Raw genomic sequence first — 21,714 nt, forward strand, 5'->3', positions numbered from 1 at the left:
CTCTCAGGAGATATGTAAATATGTAATTATTTTATTAAACATAATTATGTCACTCATACTTAGCTAATCAAAAATACTGAACAAAAGGAGTATTTAAGAAATTGATTTAGCTAATGAACAACAGGACCTAATTCTTTGTATGACACTACTTCAATTATTATATGTGAATCAATTCAATTTCAGTGCAATAAAGTTGATTCTAACGGCAACTCGTATATTAATTATGGTCAAAATTATTATGTGAATTCAAACTTCTGTTAGATTTCTTGTTTAAATCAAAATTATTATGTGAATTCAAACTTCTGTTAGATTTCTTGTTTAAATCCTCTAAATAAAAATTTGGATCAAGATCACCACATGAATCCAAATTATTAAAATTTCACAAAAAGAATCTTTAAATTATTTTCATATTTTTAAATTTAAATTAATTTCGATTCATGAGACAAGCGAAGGAGAAAGGAACCGAAATGTTCTAAATTTAGATAACTCTATAACTTAGATTGGTATAAGGTTGGAAGATAAAGTTGTAACTTTGAATTTTGGATTGACAAGCGAAGTGATGTTCTAATGAAGTTCATAATGAAAAAAAAGGAAGTTAAACAGGGTTTTGCATGAGACGCGATTGTGCCCACGCCCTCTGCCTGTAGTCCTCTCCCTCTCAGCGACCTTTTTTGCAATAGGAAGATGCAATCGGCCATGCCTTCTCAACCTTTTCTTAGTCAACAGTCGAAGATCAGGGCTCTGATTGAGCGTGTGCGAAAGAAATGTTAAATAGGTAAATTTTAGGATAGAATTTTATTTCAGTCGCTAAAGGAATTCAGTGCTAGATGTCTTGCAAGAGTTTACAGTTGCAAGAGAGATGATGATTTCTAGATTTAAAGGAGTTGAAGACGATAATTGATGCACAAGTCTGACAAAATCAAGAAACATTAATTGTATGATATGTGTGAAATAGAAATTAGTTATTTTAAATATTTTTAATTTATTTGAAATGTATGATTGTTTCAAATTAATATTTCGATAAGAAATATAAAAACATAATATAACAAAAATTAGTGATAAATTTTAAAACAAAATTATAGGTGGTTTTATAAATAAATTAAAATTATATTTTAATGTTATTTGAGACATGTTAACTATAGATTTAAAATAAAATTAGGGATGAATTTTGTAGTTGAAATTAATTTCATTTGATTAAATTAAAAATAAATTTATAAATGTCTTCTTAATTCATTTTTAAAGTAGAGATAGAATATTTTGGGCTTTTACTAATAGATTTTAGAGAGAGAATATTTTATATCAGACTTTCTTTATTATAGAAAAATAGCTTTCAGTTTTCATCTTTAAAACACTATTTTCTTGGAGTATATTTTAATAACTATCAATAACTAAAACATAATTATGTCACTCAGCTAAAGATATACCAAAAGGATTATTTAATAAATTGATTTAATTTATGAACAATGACCTAATTTTTCGGTACTATTTTCTGCAATTCAATTTTACTACAATTTTTCTCCCAATAGATAGGTATATTCTAAAAGCAACTCAATTCGTATAATAATTAAGGTCAAAATTATTATAGTAATTCAAATTTTTATTAATTTTCTTGTTTAAATCCCGATATGCTAAGTAGAAAATAAATTTGGACCAAAATCACTACTATAAATTCAAATTATTAAAATTTTCCAAATAGAACCTTTAAATTATTTTGATAGTTCTATATTTAAATCAATTTCAATTCATTGGACAACTAAAGGAGAAAAGAACTGAATTACCGAAATGTTCTAAATTTACGTTAATTGGTATAATGTTCGAAGATATAATTGTAACTTTGAATTTTGGATTGACACGAATTAAGTCGGTTAGGGTGTAAGTATAATTTCACATAAGTTTGATTATTTAATAAAACATGGTGGTACTTTAACGAAGTTGATAAAAAAATCCTAGTTATATGAAAAAAAACAGAATGTTAAATAGGTTTTTGCCTAAGATGTGGCTGCTACCCTCATGTCCTCTGTTTGTTGTCCTGTGATTTTCTTTTGCAATCGGAAGCTACAGCTAACCATACCCTCTCAACTTTCTCTCGGGCTATTGAAGATCAATCGTGGGGCATCGTTCTTAGAGAAATCAGGATTTAGGGCTTCAATCGGGCACGTGCAAAAGAAAAAAATGAAAGGGCAAATTTTAAAAATTTTTAACGATGAAATTAAATTTTGTTGATATTTAGTGACCTAAATAAATTTCAGTTGTTAATTTAGTGACCGAAATTTATTTAGGTCACTAAAATTAATGACCGAAATAATATTCAGTCATTAAATAGTAACGAAATTTAATCATGTTATTAAATAACGATAAAATTTAATTCTATCACTAATCTCATTAATTTCATCACTAATTAAAGGAGTTCTTATAGTACTAGATGTCTCAAGGTTTACATATGAGGGATGAAGATGATACTTAAAGTACAATCCTAACAAAATCAAGAGACATAAATTTGTACAGTTCCAAAGATGATATTTGAATTACAATCATAACAAAATCAAGAGACATAAATTTGTACAGTTACTTATAATTTTATAATGGTTAAATTTGTCTAACATGTAATATTATAAATTAGTTATTTTAAATATTTTTAATTTATTTAAAAGTTAATTGTTTCAAAATAATATTTAGAACAGAAATATAAAAATAGAATATAATACAAATTAGTGATAAAATTTAAAATAAAATAATAACCTATTTTAAATTAAAATTAGAGATGAAATTTATATTTAAAATTAATTTTATTTGATTAAATTAAAAATAAATTCATAAATAATTTTTTAATCCATTTTAAAATTGAAGATGAAATATTTTTATTTTAAAATTAGCTATGGGCTTAGCTACATGTGAACAAAAGGAGTATTTATATTTTTATTTTAACAAGTTGATTTAATTTATGAAAAAAATGACCTAATTTTTTGTATGGTACTACTTCATGCAATTTAATTATAGTGCAATTTTTCTCCCAATAATAAAATAAAGTTGATTCCAAAAGCAACTCAATTCGTATATTAATATCAAAATTATTATATGAATTTCTTATCCGCTAAATAGAAATTTGGACCAAAATATCCAAATTTCATAAATAGGACTTTTAAATTATTTTGATATTTTTAAATTAAAATTGTAACTTTGAATTTTGGATTGACACAATGCAATTGAATTTGTTTTTATCAGTTTTCTATGTAATTTAAGATTTTAGCCCGTCTGTGGTTAGGGGTGGAAGCATAATTTCTTTGATTATTTATATAAAAAAAGAAGTTAAATAAGGTTTTGCCTGATACACAGTTGTCGCGTCCACGTCCACGTTCACACCCGCGACGTTTGTCTATTGTCCTCTTCCTTCGGCTACTTATTTTGCAATAGTAAGCTAGTGTCGACCATGCCCTTTGACCTTCATTGAGTCAACAACGGAGATCAGCCGCGGGGGTCACCGTTGGAGAGAAATCGGAATTTAGAGCTTCAATACAGCTTATGCGAAAGAAAAATGAAAAGGTCAATTTTAAAAGTTTTTTTAATAAAATTAAATTCTATTGTTATTTAGCTATCGAAATAAATTTTGATTTCTATTTAGTGATCGAAATAAATTTTTATCATTATTTAGCGATTGAAATAAAATTTGATCACTAATTAATGACAAATTTTAATTTTGTTATTACTCAACAACCGTAATAAAATTTCATCACTAAATAATGACGGTTAAAAGAATTCTTATGGTTTTAAATGTCAATTATTTTTAAATTGAAATTAATTATTTTAAATATTTTTAATTTATGATTCTTTCACACTACTATTTAGATAAAAATATAAATATATAATATAATAAAAAATAATGATACAATTTAAAAGGGAATTATATGTGAATTTATAAATAGATTAAAATTATATTTGATTTTATATGTTACTGATGTCATGGATTTAAAATAAAATTTGGGACAAATTTTGTAATCAAAATTAATTTCGGTTAAATTTAAAATAAATTTATAAATGATTTTATAATTCATTTCAAAATTAAAGATTTACATTTTTGTTTCGAAATTAATTACTAGGCTTTCGCTAACCGATTTTATATTTCATTTCAAACTTTCATTTTAAAGATGTAAAAATAACTTTCGGATATAATTTTTTTTCGTCTCTATAACTTTCTTGTTCTGATAATGCATTTTACTCAACTCATGGATGAGTAAAACATAATTATGCCACTCATACTCAGCTAATCAAAAGATAGTGAACAAGAGGAGTATTTAAGAAATTGATTTAACTTATGAATAGAAGGATCTAATTCTTTGTATGGTACTACTTTATACAATTAAATTTGAGTGCAATTTTTGTCCCAATAGGACTATAAAGTTGATTGTAAAAGCAATTCAATTCATATATTAATTTTGATTAATTTTATTATATAAATTCAAACTTCTGTAACTTCTATTAGTTTCCTTGTTTAAATCCCAACAGGGTAAGTAGAATTTTGGACCAAAATCACTACATGAATCCAAATTATCAAAATTTCACAAATAGAATCTTTAAATTTGTATGGTACTACTTTGTACAATTTAATTTGAGTGCAATTTTTGTCTGAACTACAAAGTTGATTCTAAAACCACTCAATTCATATATTAATTTTGATCAAATTTATTATATGAATTTAAGCTTCTATTAATTTTCCTGTTTAAATCCCAATAGGCTAAGTAGCAATTTGGATATGAATCCAAATTATTAAAATTTCACAAATAGAATCCTTAAATTAATTTAATATTTTTAAATTTAAATTAATTTCAATTCATACGACAAGCAAAAAAAAAGAAAGAAACGAAATATTCTAAATTTACATAACACTGTAACTTGTAAGGTTGGAAGATAAAATTTTAACTTTGAATTTTGGATTGACACAATGTAATTGAATTTGTTTTTATACGTTTTCTAATTGATTTATAATTTTAGATGGTCTGTTAGTTAGGGGTGGAGTCATAATTTCACTTAAATTTGATTATTTTTGAAAATATGGTGCCTTAAAAAAAATTATAATAAAAATTTGTAGATATATGAAAAAATGAAAATTATATAGGGTTTCTTGGATGTGGTCGCACACTAGCTCATGCCTCTCCGATCGTCTCGCAAACTTGAAACTTTCAGCCCCAGCCGCAACCTTCTCCTACCCGTCGTCATCTCATAAATATTTTTAAATTTTAAATATTTTTTATTTTTTAAATTTATGATTCTTTCACACTAATATTTAGATAAGAAACATAAATATAGAATATAATAAAAATTAATGATAAATTTTAAAATGAAATTATATACAGATTTAAAAATATTAAAATTATATTTGATTTGATATGTTATTGATGTCATATTAATAGTACATTTAAAATAAAATTAGGGGCAAAATTTATAATTAAAATTATTTTTGGTTAAATTTAAAATACATTTTTAAATGACTTTTAAATTTTTTTTAAAATTAAAGATGAATATTTTCGTTTCACAATTAACTACCCAATGAATTTTATATTCATCTTAAATTTTCTATAGAGACATAAAAATAACTTTCACATATAAATTTTTTTCATCTCTATAACCTTATTTTCTGGTAGTGTCTTTACTCAACTCACGGAGGAGTAAAACATAATTATGTCACTCATACTCAGCTAATCAGGAGATACCTGAACAAAAGGAGTATTTAAGAAATTGATTTAACTATAGTACTACTTTATTCAATTCAATTTGAGTGCAATTTTTGCCCTAATAATAGGACTATAAAGTTGATTCTAAAAGCAACTCAATTCATATATTAATTTTGATCAATTTTATTATATGAATTCAAACTTCTATTAGTTATCTTGTTTAAATCCAAATATGCTAAGTAGAAATTTGAACCAAAATCACTACATGAATCCAAATTATTAAAATTTCAGAATCTTTAAATTAGTTTAATATTTTTAAATTTAAGGAATGGAAATGTTCTAAATTTACATAACACTATAACTTGAATTGGTGTTATGTTGGATGATAAAATTGTAATTTTAAATTTTGAACTAACACAATGTAATTAAATTTGTTTTATTCGTTTTCTAATTAATTTAGGATTTTAGCTAATCTGTAGTTGGGGTGGAATCATAATTTCACTTAAGTTTGATTATTATTATTATTATTATTATTATTATTATTATTATTGGTGCACTAACAAAATTTATAATAAAAAATTGTAGTTGTATGAAAAAGGAAATTATATATGGTTTTGCTTAAGATGTGACCGCTGTATGCGCCCTCACTCATCGCCCTCTCCTATCATTTCTCAAATTTTTTCACAATCGGAAGCTTTCAGTCGTCAGTCATAGTCCTAGCTTTCTCCCACCCAGTCGTGGTCTCATAAGCCACAGTCAACAACCCTCTGTCTATCATCCTCTTCCTCTTGCTATCTATTTTGCAATAGTAATTAAGCCATAGATGGTTATGTCCTCTCGACCTTCTCTCAGTCAACAACCGGAGATCAATGGTATTGCGCCGTTGTTGGAGAGAAATTTGGATTTAGGGTTTCAATTGGGCGTATGCGAAGGAAAATATGTAGGACAAATTTTAAAAATTTTAACTACGGAATCAAATTTTATCCCTATCTAGTGGTTGAAATAAATTTTGATCTCTATTAGCGATCGAAATAAAGTTTAATCATTATTTAACGACCGAAATAAAATTCGGTCAGTTAATTAACAACAAAATTTAATTTCATTAATTTTGTTATTATTTAGCGATTCTAATAAAGTTCAACGATAAAATTTAATTCGGTCGCTAATTAAGAGAATTAAGTACTAGATTTCATTGTTTTTGAAATATAAATTAGTTATTTAAAATATTTTTGATTTATTTAAAATTTGTAATTATTTCAAACTAATATCTAGATAAAAATGTAAATATAGAATATAATAAAAATTAGTGATAGAATTTAAAATGAAATTATAGGCAAATTTATAAATAAATTAAAATTATATTGATATGTTCTTAGTGTAGATTTAAAATAAAATTAAAGACGAAATTTATATTTAAAATCATTTTTGGTTAAATTAAAAATAAATTTGTAAATATTATTTTAATATGTTTCTAAATTAGATATGTATATTTTAATTTTAAAATTAGTTATAAGGTTTTCACTAATTGATTTTAGAGATGGAATAAAATCTATTTTTTTTTTTTAGAAACATAAAATTAACTTTCGGAGATGAATTTTTTACATCTCTAAAATCTAATTTTTTGATGGTTTATTTTACTCAAGTTACATATGACTAAAACATAATTATGCCACTTATACTTTAGCTAAGGAGGAGATACGTGAAAAAAGGAGTATTTAAGAAATTAATTTAACTTATGAACAGAAAGACTAATTATTTGTATGGTACTACTTTATATAATTCAATTTGAGTGCAATTTTTATCCCCATAAGACTATAAAGTTGATTCTAGAAGTCACTCAATTCATATATTAATTTTGATCAAATTTATTATACGAATTCAAGCTTCTATTAATTTTCTTGTTTAAGTCCCAATCGGCTAAGTAGCAATTTGGACCAAAATCACAATATGAATCCAAATTATTAAAATTTCACAAATAGAATCTTTAAATTACTTTACTATTTTTAAATTTAAATTAATTTCTATTCATATGACAAGCAAAAAAGAAAGGAACTGAAATGTTCTAAATTTACATCACACTATAACTTGGATTGGTGTAACGTTGTAAGATTAAATTATAACTTTTAATTTTGGATTATTGATACGATGTAAGTGAATTTGTTTTTATTCGTTTTCTAATTAATTTATAATTTTAGCTGTTCTGTAGTTAGGGGTGAAACCATAATTTCACTTAAATTTGATTATTTTTGTAAAATATGGTGATCTAAAAAAAATTATAATAAAAAATTAAAGTTGTATGAAAAAGAAAATCACATAGGTTTTGCGTGGCCGCCCTCGCTCATGCCTCTCCCTATTGTCTCTCGAAAGCTTTCAGCCTCAGCCAGTCACATCAGTCGATAACCGCCGACAACCGTAGCCTTCTCCCTCCCCGTTGTGATCTCGTAAGCCACAGTCAACAGCTTACTGTCTCATATTCTAAAAGCAACTCAATTCATACATTAATTTCGATCAATTTTATTATATGAATTCAAACTTCTATTAGTTTTCTTATTCAAATCCCAATATGTTAAGTAGATATTTGGACCAAAATCACTACATGAATCCAAATTATTAAAATTTAACAAATAGGATATTTAAATTAGTTTAATATTTTTAAATTTAAGAAACGGAAATGTTCTAAATTTACATAACACTATAACTTGAATTGGTGTTATGTTGGATGATAAAATTGTAATTTTGAATTTTGGACTGACGCAATGTAATTAAATTTGTTTTCTAATTAATTTAGTATTTTAGCTGGTGGGCGGAATCACAATTTCACTTAATTATTTTTTTTGTGTGTAAAAGATGGTGCTCTAACAAAATTTATAATAAAAATTTGTAGTTGTATGAAAAAAAAGAAATTATATAGGATTTTTGCTTAAGATGTGGCTGCTCCGCCCTCCCTCATCGTTCTCTTCATATCGTATCTTGAACTTTTTCGTAATCAAAAGCTTTCAGTCATCAGTTGCAGCCCCAGCCTTCTCCCACCCCGTCATGATTTCGTAAGTCACAATCAACGGCCTTCTGTCTATCGTCCTCTTCCTCTTGCTATCTATATTTTGCAATAGTAAGCTATAGATGATCATGCCCTTCTCTCAGTCGGCAACCGGAGATCAATAGTGGGGCGCCGTTGTTGGAGAGAAATTGGGATTTAGGACTTCAATCGGGCGTATGCGAAGGAAAAGATGTAGGATAAATTAATTTTAAAAGTTTTAGCTACGGAATCAAATTTTATCCCTATCTAGCGACTGAAATAAATTTTGATCTCTATTTAGGGATCGAAATAAAGTTTGATCATTATTTAGCGAAATAAAATTCGGTCGTTAATTAACAACGAAATTTAATTTCATTCATTTTGTTAGTATTTAGTGATTTTAATAAAGTTCAGCGATAGAATTTAATTCGATCGTTAAGTAAGAGAATTCGTAAAGTGCTAGATGTCCATTGTTTTCGAAATAGAAATTAGTTATTTAAAATATTTTTGATTTATTTAAAATTTGTAATTATTTCAAATTAATATTTATATATATAATATAAATATAAAATGTAATAAAAATTAGTGATAGATTTTAAAAAGAAATTATAGGCAGATTTATAAATAAATTAAAATTATATTGATATCTTATTGGTATCATAGAAATTTAAAATAAAATTACGGATGAAATTTATATTTAAAATTATTTTTGCTTAAATAAAAAATAAATTTATAAATATTTTTTATTGGTGCCATGGGGATTTAAAATAAAATTAGGGATACAATTTATATTTAAAATTACTTTTGATTAAATTAAAAATAAATTTATAATTTTTTAAAATATGTTTCTAAATTAGAAATGAATATTTTTATTTTAAAATTAGTTATAAGGTTTCCACTAATTGATTTTAGAGATGGAATAATTCATCGTAAACTTTTTTTAGAAACATAAAATTAACTTTCGGAATTTTTTACATCTCTAAAATCTAATTTTTTGATAGTGTATTTTACACGAGTTATAGATGACTAAAAACATAATTATGTCACTTGTACTTAGAATTTAACTTGTGAATAGAAGGACTAATTCTTTGTATGGTACTACTTTATACAATTTAATTTGAGTGCAATTTTTATCTCGATAGAACTATAAAGTTGATTCTAAAAGCCACTCAATTCATATATTAATTTTGATAAATTTATTATATGAATCAAGCTTTTATTAATTTTCTTGTTTAAATCCCAATAGGCTAAGTAGCAATTTGGATCAAAATCACAATATGAATCCAAATTATTAAAATTTCACAAATAAAATCTTTAAATTACTTTATTATTTTTAAATTTAAATTAATTTCAATTCGTATGACAAGAAAAAAAAGAAAGGAATCCAAATGTTCTAAATTTACATATCAGTATAACTTGATTGGTGTAATAATTTGTTTTTATTCGTTCTCTGATAAATTTATAATTCTAACTGTTCACGTAGTTAGGGGTGAAACCGTAATTTCACTTAAATTTGATTATTTTTGTAAAATATGATGATCTAAAAAAAAATTATAATAAAATTTTAAAGTTTTATGAAAAAAGGGAAATTAGGTTTTGCGTGACCGCCGCGCCCTCGCTCACGCCTCTCCCTATCTTCTCTCAAAGCTTTCAGCCCCAGCCGCGCCAGCCGCCAACCACCCCGTCCGGTCGTGATCTCGTAAGACAAGTCAGCAGCTTTCTTCCATCCGCAGACGTGACCTCCGCCCAGTCTGTGCGTACTGTCTCGTATTCTTTGTTCTATTTACTACCTTTGGTCATTCATGGTTAGCCCCTGTATTTGTCAGAGTGTTTTTTTTTTTCAAGCCAAAAATTGCTCCATTACTACAAGTTGATGATCTATCTTTCGGGATCAAGAGTTTATCTGAATGCAAATGTTATAAATTTCTTGACTACTAGAATATTTGGCATATGGAAAATTGGAACAAGGAAAGTAGCTTCGTTTATTTGAGATGTTAACACGCTGTATTAACTTCTAATAAAATTATGGATTTGATGGCGATGAACTTTGTATATCCAATTCAGTTAGATTAGTGTGTCAGAGATATGGAATATTACAAAATTCACAACATTAGAAAATAAACTATATGCTAACTCTGTCTTGTATATTGCTTGTTTATAGAGCCTATTCTGAAGTCAACTTGCATATTTGAAATGAAGATATTCTTGGTTATTTTGACTCCCTCCTATTGCATTCATGTAAATATCATGGTACAGAGATACTTCCAAATAGGTAAATAGGTAAAGATCTATGTTTGATGTTTCTATTGAGGAACTCTCCAAATTGGGAAAAAACTTATACATTCATTAAGTCTTTGTAAAAAGTGTTTTATAGTGGATGACATGGTTGTCTTGTTAAAATTATTTGTATTATGTATGTTGGCGTCTTGCCCAGGAGAAAATTTTGGTTCTATCAGTGTTGATGACTCTTGCCAATTGACAGTGAGAGCCCGTTAACTTATTTTAGGGACAAAATTTCACCATAATTATCATGAGCTTTGATTGCCAGTAAGAGCTCACATGTTACTGTTGTGGATGCCGAAATTCAAAGGCATATGTACTTTGTGTTGCGGCTGTTTTACACAATTTTGACTTTGCAGTGTTTACTTTTTGTGGAACATTTCTATACAAGTCCCAAATCAGTAACCTAGACATATACACCATGGAGAAACAAATAAAAGAACTATAGAAAATTCCTCATAGCATGTGAACCTCATAATATCCTAATACAGGCCAATTTGAAGAATTTTATTTTGTGGCTTCATTAGATTGTTGAGATTGGATGGATTCTGACACGAATGACGTATTACCACTCCAAGAACTGTCTCTTGATGAAGCAATTACAGAAGTAGAGTTGGAAGAATCATACGAGGAAGATGAAGAGGATGAGTTAGAGGAATATGTAACATTGGGTACTATTGAGAAGCCCAAGCACCCTAAGTTCCTCCTTCGCCATCTATTCCCAAGTAAAACTGGAGGCACTCCTGTACGTGTTATTCTCTGATATCATTACCTTTCTTAAGTAATTTCAGTTACTCATCTAGCTGCATCATTATAGGCATGGTTGGACCCAGTGGAGTTGCCCACGGGGAAGTTTTCCCGATGTGATTTTTGTGAAGAGCCTCTTCAGTTTCTTCTTCAGGCAAATATATTTCTGTTTCTGTTAGTGTATATCCTACTTAGTTATGGTGATGCCATACTATTTAAGGTTCTATTTATTAAATTTATTATTATTATTTTTGCAGATTTATGCTCCAATTCCTGAGAAGGAATCTACTTTCCATAGGATGTTATATGTGTTCATTTGCCCATCCATGTCATGTATTCTTCAGGACCAGCATGAACAATGGAAGCGCAGAGAAGAAGATCCTAGACGGAGGTGTGAACAATGTTCTTTGTAAAGAAATTGCTTATATATTAACATTATTCAAATTTTGTTGTCTTGCTTCCAGCATTCATGTTCTCTTGGTTTTGAGATTATTTGTTTTTGAAATGATTTGAAGTATAAAAGTCTTCCGGTGCCAATTACCACGGTTGAATGTTTTTTACTCAAGTGAGCCACCAAGGAAGGATGGCAATGACAAACCATTGAGTGTTGGAGGTAATTAACTTTATTTCCCTTATTTTTAGTTTGTCTTGGTTTGTCAATTTGTTTAGATATCCCTTTAGTTGATTGAATTGTTTGATACAACAGTTTCATGTTAAAAAAGAGGTATATGAGCCTAGAACTCTATCGCAATGATGATCTTATTAGTTTTGGACTTCATTTATGATTAAATATTCACCATGGGTTTATGTTGAAAAGTTTTTTCACTTTTGCTTTTATGGTGGATTTTGTAGCTGCACTTTGCTCTTGGTGTGGCACATGGAAAGGGGAGAAAGTTTGTAGTGGTTGTAAGCAAGCACGTTACTGCTGTGAGAAACATCAGGTAGCTTCAAAAAGATATGCTGATTGTGACTTTTCTCAATGATAACTTATTTTGTTCTTGACTATAAGGCTATGCATTGGAAATCGGGGCATAAAAATCGGTGCCATCATATTATACATAACTTGGAATCTATTAGTTCCAGTCTCCCAGGAGAAAAACTAAGTCGCGATAAAGGTGGGATGCATATTTTACATTAACACGCAATCAGGCGCCTATTTTAACTGTCATATTTTGGTGATTTAGTTGCATGTAGTTCACTATGGCCTGAATATGAGATTGCCATAGAGGATGAATGTGCTTATGATGCGGAAGCTTCTGAAGATGCTAGTTATGAAGCATCATCATTGGTGACTCAACATGTACCAGATGACACATATCAGTTCTTGTTGGACAAATTTGAGGTATGGTCTAACTTCTATTTTGATTTTGCCATCTCTATTTGGATGATTTGTTTGGCCTTCATGTAATAAGGCTGACGACAATAAAAGGAGCTGGGCATCATTTCAAGAAAGAATTTCGAAATGTCCTAGCCAAGTCTTGAGGTGAGGGTTAAATTTGTTGTTCAAGAATTTCCAGATTATTTGTGCTGACTGATGCATGAGTGAGTAGTTCAGTTTAGATTTTCTATCTCCGCTATTCTGATCAATCACATCATGCTAACATGCTTCAGATGTAATTTTGTATCTGTGTTTTTTTTTGGTGCAATTTTTGTTAGTAAAGAGTCCATATTGATTGTGGATGATGTAATTTTCAATAGATATTCTCGAGATTTGATGGCGAATCCACTGTGGCCTTTGTCAATTGGCCGCCCCAGCATGACAAATATACCCAAGTGCAAGTACTGCAATGGCTCCCTATGCTATGAATTCCAGGTTTCAAACTAATCTAAATTTTCCTATCACAAGCAAATTGTCTATGTGACTATGCTAGATACTGCTCCAATATCAAATACTTGATTGTTATGGAAGTTGGAAGGGAAATCAAAATGGAAGTTTAACTAATAAATGATATGTAGAATCCACATGTTCTGCTAGATATTTCACCATTGAGATTGTAATAAATGAATGAAAAGCAAGATGGCATTGTTAACTTGTTATTGATAGAATTGGAATGTAAGAGGGCATCTATTGTCACAACTGAGCTCTTTTCCCTTTTTATTTTTTTATAGCAAAAGTTAGAGATTACTCATTCTTGCATAATGCCTATTTATAATGGTAACTCTTATATAGTTTTTGTTTCTATATTCAGATCATGCCTCAGATACTTTATTACCTTGGTGTGAAAAATGATTCCGACTCGCTTGATTGGGGAACCATTGTTATATATACATGTCTAGCCTCCTGTGAAGCAAGTGCAAGATATAAAGAAGAATTCATCTGGGTTCAGCTATATCCTACAGCGCCAATCAGCTGAAGGTGTTGCTATGTTTCTCTTGCTCCTGTTTTTTCTTTTTTGAAGAATGCAATAGACTATTCGGAGTAAGAAATATTGTACAAGAATTGGTATTGTAAGTTTAGTTTTTTACTATGCGCATGAATCCTTGTTCTCTAGGAATTGGATATAATAGTTATTCTTGTAGATTAATTGCCCCATGAGTGGATGAAATAAAGTAAAGATAGAACAAGAAAAAATATTCTTTATTTGAGGAATATTTCCTGTTTAATTAATTCCAATGTCTGGTTTTGTAGATACACTAACATACATTTGCAAGAACAGACATGAAAGTGCAAGATACAAGTGAGAAAAATTCTCTTAATTGTGGTAAAACACTTGATAGTTCCTTGCAATTCCTAAAAGCATTTGTAGCCTGCATTCAAGTGCTAGAATGTTTCACCACTGGGCTACTCCAAGCTTGGTGCTACCTCAGTTGGATTAGCTTCAAACACATCAGCATTTGATGCCTCCGATTCTTCTAATAGCTCCTTAGTCTGAACTGACTCCTTGTAGACAGTTGTTTGCCGAAAATCAGTTGCGCCTTCATTGTATGTGGTAACAGCAATACCACAAGCAATCAGCTGTGCAAGTATTTAACCCTGTTAGGTCGACAGATGCAATTCCAAGGTGCATTTTTGATACGCAAGAGAATAATTTGTTTGATAGTAAAGTAAGTAGCTGAGAAATATATTGCCTAAACAGCTTGATAATTTAGCCGAAACTTATATAGCTCAAAGTTAACAAATGCATAACAAACAACATGATATAAAAATCATGAACAATTAATGTAATCGTAAATAGCCCAAGCCAAGACACAATGGAAAAATTACCAGCAGAAATCAGAATGCTAGCAAATATTGCTCACATTACTACTTTGGAAAATCTACAATTAATAGTTCATTAAGTGGATGATTGTGTAGAGCCCAAACTGTTTAAGGCTGAAGACAAAAAATTGTTGATTTTGTGGTTATGTTTCACAATTTGAACGTGGCCTTGAATGGTTGCTTGATAAAGGTTCTACCAATATTGCCTGGACAACGTAGACACACTTCTTTTATCTCCATCTTCTTGATATGATTCCTAGAGGGACATAGGGAGTAGACTACTGCTTGCACTTTCTATAAACTGAATTCAGCAGCAGAAAACTGATCGCTATTACTTACACAAAGACAAAAGAAAAGGGCTTTTGGATGAAGAAAAGAAAAGAAGAAAAAAAAGGGAAAAGACCAGCTGAAGATTCTTAGCAAAGGGTTAAGGGAATAATACAGCGAAGCCGACGCCGAAGGCCCATAGGTATTGGATGAAAAATCCGAAGGCGTTCCACTGCGGTCCCTCCCAGAAGTCGTGCTCCTCCCCCGGCAGCACCGGCATCGGCGTGGTCGAAAGCTCGAATCCCTCGATCCCTTCAGTACCGGCGCCGGGACGCTCCAGATAAGGAGCCCCATCTCCAGAAATCTTATCCTCTTTCTCCGTGGCGACGCCTCCGCCATCGTCCTTCTTGTTCCGGTTGTCGAGACGGCGAGAACGCGACAAGCCCTTCCTCGCACGGGCGACGTGCGTGGCAGATCGCGAGGCGCGAAGCGGAAGAGAGAGGTAACAAACGGGGAGGGAATGGTAGTGAGGAGCAAGGGCAGCGAACACGCAGCCGGCGCCGGTCATCTTGGGGATGGAGGAGAGTGACATAGTTGGCGCTTGGGTCTACGGATTGGAGTGGTCGGAGACTTGGAACATCGTGAGGATAAGAGAGGTGTGAGCGTTTTGTTCTTTGGAGAAATTTACAAAGGACGCCACTGCGGTCTCATACTTCCTGTCCACTTAAAAGTCCGTTGGGCCGGCCTAACTCAGGCCGAGGGGCCCTTTTTCTTTTATTTATTTCGGTCTTAGTAAAAAAATTATTTTGATATTATATTTAATATTAGCAAAAAAAATTAAATAAAATATATTTTTAATATTGTCGATCCATGAGAGTAAAAAGAAAGTGTATATTTTTTATATAAAAAAATTAGAAAAATTATTTATTTTTTATATAAATTAATTAAAAAAATATTAATTCAAAATTATTTTCAGTGTGAAAAAAATATATTAATAATTAATGTAATTTAATTTTAGATTTCCACATTCTTAACAAAATAATAAGTAATAAGATGTGTATTTTTTATATTATTATTTATATAATTTTTTTAAAAATATTCTATTTCTAATTAAATTTCTTTTTTAATTTATGTCATGATCTAATTTTGAATGTACAAGATATTCTAAACAACATTTAGAATTTTTTATATTTTAAAATTTATAGATATTTTTCTTAATGTAGTATATTTACAAATATTAACAAGTTAAATATGTATGCATTAACATTTATTAATTTCGTTTAATAAATTATTTAGATTTATCTATTCAATTAATTTTATGTATATTTGAATATTAATATGGCTATTCATTTATGGTGATGATTACTTACTCTAATTTAAACCTTAAACTCAAGGTCTTCAGGTCAAACTGGAGCTGCAGAAGGTTCTGATTAGGCTCGTAAAATTGATGGTTCTCGACTGCCTGCGCTTAACAACGCAAGTCCAACAGACGTATTTGGGAAATCAAATGAGTCTCGGACATGGTTCTTATCGAAGAAGACTAGAATCCCATTCATCAATTTGGTCGAAATCTTAAACCTATTAATTAGTATTAATTTTTGAAAAAAAATAATACACTACGGTATTATTCATCCGTCTCTCAGATCCTCTGATCAATTTTTTATAGATTAAAAGAGGATTTATAATGTAATTACAGTATGATCATGACTGTAATTTGGTTACAATCGTTACAATTGATTGCGATATTTTTTTAAATTATCTACTCAATCAATTTATAATTTGGATCAGAGTGAATTATTTTAAACCATCACCCTTAGATATCCAAAAGCCCGATCATCCGTCTACCATCGACGACATCTTCTGAGTGTTCATCCTGATTCAAATTATAATCTAAATGAAAAAATAAATTTTTAGAAAATATAATTAATTATAATTATGATCTAATAATAAATTATATTAGGGAGCATGTCCTGATTTGATAGACAGAATCATCTCTCCTCTTTTCCGGGCTGCAACGTTAATTTTCATGGCCATGCGTCGCATTATTCAAGTGGGCCACGGTGGCATTATTAGATGACTCATCTGCCATTTGTTGACTCCGTATTGATCGTATGTATAGTCACAGAAAATTTGATTGGCCAAGCCATCTTCTACACGAGTCCAGATCCTCTGCGCCCGCCTCCCGTGCGCCCTCTGCGCCCGTCGCTACGCGACAAAAAACCCACGCGCTAAGCACGTGCGTTTCTCCGCTCCAGTAATAAAACCCAACTCCAACGCACACATATCACTTCTGATCGGTCTGCTCCGATCAGCAAGAATGCTGATCGGTCAGCAGACCGATCAGTAGGAATGCTGATCGGTCTTGCTGACCGATCAGCATTACCTGCACCGCCCTCAATTAATGAATTTAATTTTGAAATCCTTCAAATTCACCCACGTTGTGACGTTTCACATGCTCGTCATATAAATTATCGGTGCCCATTGTATGGGAAACACTCAAATTTAAAGAGCAGTAAAAGGATTAAATTATATAAACAAAATTATATATATATAAATTTTAACTCATACATACCTGATATATTAAGAATATCTAAAATACTATAAAAATAAAAATTACTAAAAATAAAAAAAAAATATTTATGTGTAAGAGTCAACGATGTAGTCTATTATTTATTTTAGTCTATTTGAAGATGATAAAATATTATTGAAAGAATTAATTAGAAAATGATCTTTGTCTCTAAGAAATAAGACTCATGTTGGACTTGATTTGAATCAAACAAGACCCGTAGTAATGCAAACTAGCATAGTCAGCAGTGTCAATGTAAATTAAGCACATACAAAGAGAGAGTAGAGAATAGAGAAAAAAAAGTTACATGCATAAAGGGTGTAAGAACGTGAGATAAAGAAAAAAAAAGTGAGATTTGACAAAGGCACAAAATGGGAAAAAGGTGCTGCTCATTTATTAAAAAAAATTAATAAAGCTGGAATGCTGATCGGTCAGCAAGACCGATCAGCATTCCAGCTGATCGGTCTGCTGACCGATCAGTATTTTTTCTGATCGGTCAATAGATCGATCAGCAAGAAGCGATATGTGTGCGTTGGAGTTAGGTTTTATTATTGGAGCGGAGAAATGCACGTGCTTAGCGCGTGGGTTTTTTGTCACGTAGCGACGGGCGCAGAGGGCGCACTGGAGGCGGGCACAGAGGATCTGGACTCCTTCTACACCTGTTTGTAGACAAATATCCGTCTATTTTTTTGCTCAATTTCTTACCGGATATTTAATATTTTATGTCGCGTTTTCGATTTAAAAAAAAAAGCGCAGTGGACTTTTTGATAATTTTTTTTAATGATGATTGCTGTTACATAATTAGGGAAGCAAATGAGGTAGAAAAGGAAACAATCTCAACTACAGCTGGCCTTATAATTAATACTGTTTCACAAATGCCGAAAGGTTGCTAGTCAAACCGATCGCGTCTCATCTATTTCATTCCGTTCCGATAGAAAATCAAATCAAATCAAATCGAATAGAAAGCGCCGCAACCACCTCAGTCATCAGTTTGTACGCCCACCGCTGACCGCACCACGTGTTTCTTTCCCTCTTTCTACCCTGCGCGACGACCGGCGACCGCCTTGTCCATGTGCTCTGGTCGAAATGCCAGCGCCAGCCCACGCCGCGTCGCCTTCTCCGCGTGGAGGGAGGATGAGGATGATGAGGAGGAGGAGGCGCGGCGCGCCAACACGACAACACCAACACGCAACCCTGCATCCGTCGCATGCTCCGCGCGTTCCGTTTGACTAATCTATCCCCACGCCGCGTGTCGTCATGCATGAGTCATCCTTTGGCGCAGCCACTTTGTCGCGTTGCGCCCACTATCGTGCTCGGCCATCCGCGTTGGTCTCTCCTGCCTGCCAGCCAGCCTGCCTGCCATACTAGAACCGTCTTCTCGGCGAGGCACGAGGTAGCCTTCCTTGAAACGCCTCCCCAAACAAACCGCGTCCACACGGCTTCCAGTCAGCCCGCGGCGCAGACATATATACCATCCGTGTTCACATTTGGTGGGTGGGTGGGTGGATGGTCTTGACTTCTCCGTCCGTCTAAATTCCTCTTCTTAATCTTTTTTCGAGCGCCTCCGTCGATCGGTCCGTCGAACTGAGACTTTGGTTTATTTTTCCATTGTATGAATAGCCAACCGGCCGCCGCCGCCGCCGCTGTCGAAGACGACTTCTCCTTCTACATCTCCTTCTTTCAGGATTCGACCTCCGGCTCCGCTGCTACGCCCAAGGCGGGTTCCGATATGCCCAAGGGCGGGCGGAAGCGGGAGGCGGGCGGTAGCGACGCCTCCGACGAGAGGCGGAGGAAGAAGCGGAAGTCAATCGCGACTCTGCTGACCTCCATCGCCGCTATAGACGCGCAGGAGGAGACCGAGCGGCGCGAATCGGATGTGGCCTCCAGCCGGGAATTATCCCTCCTCGAGGAGAATCACCAGCGGAAGAGCGAGGCGATGCTCGATTCCTACTCCCGCATCCAGGACAATTTCTCCGCTGTCGAGGACGAAGCGGATACCCTTCGATCGAAGCACGCCCGCCTGGTTTCGTCCGCCGTCGCCGTCGCCGCTGCGGCTACTGCTTCCGCGGAGGGAGACGCCGGCTCCAGCGCTCCCGCTGCTGGAGGAGCGGGCGGCCACCATCAGAGGCGTCTTTGGGTGAAGGATCGGTCGCGAGCATGGTGGGATCAGTGCAATCACCCTAACTTCCCCGAGACCGAGTTCCGGAAGGCTTTTCGGATGGGGCGTGCCACGTTCGACATGATCTGCGACGAGCTTGGCTCTGCGGTGGCGAAGGAGGACACGATGCTCCGAGCCGCGATCCCTGTCCGGCAGCGGGTGGCGGTTTGCATCTGGCGGTTGGCCACCGGCGAACCGCTTCGCCTCGTCTCGAAACGGTTCGGGCTTGGCATCTCCACCTGCCACAAGCTCGTACTCGAGGTGTGCACCGCAATCAAGACCCTGCTCATGCCGCGCTTCCTCCAGTGGCCCGACGAGCCTGCTGCCCCTGATGTAAAATCCCGCTTCGAGAGCATCTCCGGCATCCCCAATGTGATTGGATCCATGTACACCACCCACATCCCGATCATCGCCCCCAAAATTAGCGTGGCTGCCTACTTCAATCGCCGGCACACGGAGCGAAATCAAAAGACCTCCTACTCGATCACCGTCCAAGGGGTCGTAAATCCAGATGGGGTTTTCACGGACGTCTGCATCGGCTGGCCAGGTTCGATGCCCGATGACCAAGTGCTCGAGAAATCGGCTCTGCACCAGAGGGCCGCCGCAGGGATGCTCAAGAACACATGGATTGTAGGGAGCTCAGGTTATCCTCTGACGGACTGGGTCCTGGTGCCATACACCCACCAAAACCTGACCTGGACGCAGCACGCCTTCAACGAGAAGATTGGGGAGGTGCAGCGTATTGCTCGAGAAGCCTTCGCGAGGTTGAAGGGACGGTGGACATGCTTGCAGAAGCGAACTGAAGTGAAGCTACAGGATTTGCCAGTCGTTATTGGTGCTTGCTGCGTGCTACACAATATCTGCGAGCTAAGGAAAGAGGAGATGGAGCCGGATCTCAGATACGAACTGGTGGACGATGAGATGGTGCCAGATAACAGCATTCGATCGGTGACTGCATCGCAGGCCAGGGAGAACATTGCCCATAATCTATTGCATCATGGCCTCGCGGGCACAGCTTTCTTTTAGTTTTATGAAATGGAAATTCATTCGTTGGTTATCCTTTGGGCTATTTTGTTGGTAGGAATGTAAAGCAAAATTGGTTGTGTGGAATGACTACCAGGTTTTGGTCTTAGATTAGGGCTGTTTAGACAGAAAGACAGACAGTGGGAAACAATTTACAGCGCAAAAGAGGGTTTTGTTGTTTAGATACTTTTCAAAAACTAAAGATTGATTGTTATTCTTTGGGATTAATTGACAATGTCTTGCAAGCTTTGCTGCTACTCTATGCGTTTCCATAGATGATTGGCAGATGGCCTTCTGAAAATCTTAACTTGTCGTTCTAAATTTAACTTTCATGTTGGGCTATGAAATTCCAAAGATCATTCAATGGCCAAAAAAATTTAGTTTCTGTATGTTGGTGCATCTTAAGCTGAGTTATGCAGATATAGATCTTTAGTGAGTTCAGAAAAATAGCGAGCACAAACATGTGATGAAGTAGCAACATCCAGTGCGTCTCTCTCTGTTTCTCTTTTCCTAATTCTTTTAGGTAGTTTCCACTCAAAGCAAGTATTACCAGTTGGTGTTTTGGATGTTAATTAGTCATCGGTTGAAAATTTGTGGAATTCAACCATTTAATGTTCTGAGACAAATTTTGTTGTTCATTTAGCTGGAAAGTCTGATAAATCTTCAAACTAGATTCGTTGCAACATACTAGATGTGAGTCAAGTAGAAAAAAGGGGGTGTATTTTTCTTTCATTGAAGTATGGATTCAACTCTATGTTTTTTTGAAAGCTTGGAAGTTGACACAAAAATTGC

At 33.1% G+C, this 21,714-nt stretch overlaps 3 protein-coding genes across 3 annotated transcripts; 2 read left to right on the forward strand and 1 right to left on the reverse strand.

Annotated features, from left to right (window-relative positions):
• Positions 1-10,271: 10,271 nt before the first annotated feature.
• On the forward strand, positions 10,272-14,312 carry LOC122034422 (programmed cell death protein 2-like). The gene is made up of 11 exons (XM_042593672.1): positions 10,272-10,435; positions 11,490-11,707; positions 11,780-11,863; positions 11,967-12,100; positions 12,225-12,322; positions 12,562-12,650; positions 12,719-12,824; positions 12,894-13,051; positions 13,122-13,192; positions 13,408-13,522; positions 13,899-14,312. Exons 2-11 carry the CDS (start codon positions 11,504-11,506, stop codon positions 14,061-14,063), a joined length of 1,224 nt encoding a protein of 407 aa, XP_042449606.1. The 5' UTR covers positions 10,272-10,435; positions 11,490-11,503; the 3' UTR covers positions 14,064-14,312.
• Positions 14,269-15,859, reverse strand: LOC122034423. Its single transcript, XM_042593673.1, has 2 exons — positions 15,351-15,859; positions 14,269-14,665 (listed from the first exon to the last, which is right to left on the reverse strand). Exons 1-2 carry the CDS (start codon positions 15,765-15,767, stop codon positions 14,492-14,494), a joined length of 591 nt encoding a protein of 196 aa, XP_042449607.1. The 5' UTR covers positions 15,768-15,859; the 3' UTR covers positions 14,269-14,491.
• Positions 15,860-19,206: 3,347 nt separating this feature from the next.
• On the forward strand, positions 19,207-21,150 carry LOC122034278 (protein ALP1-like). Its single transcript, XM_042593455.1, has one exon. The coding sequence runs from the start codon at positions 19,354-19,356 to the stop codon at positions 20,923-20,925; it is 1,572 nt and encodes a 523-aa protein (XP_042449389.1). The 5' UTR covers positions 19,207-19,353; the 3' UTR covers positions 20,926-21,150.
• The last annotated feature ends 564 nt before the right edge of the window (positions 21,151-21,714 follow it).

The sequence above is a fragment of the Zingiber officinale genome, chromosome 11B (genome assembly GCF_018446385.1).
Source record: "Zingiber officinale cultivar Zhangliang chromosome 11B, Zo_v1.1, whole genome shotgun sequence".
Taxonomy (NCBI): Eukaryota; Viridiplantae; Streptophyta; class Magnoliopsida; order Zingiberales; family Zingiberaceae; genus Zingiber; species Zingiber officinale.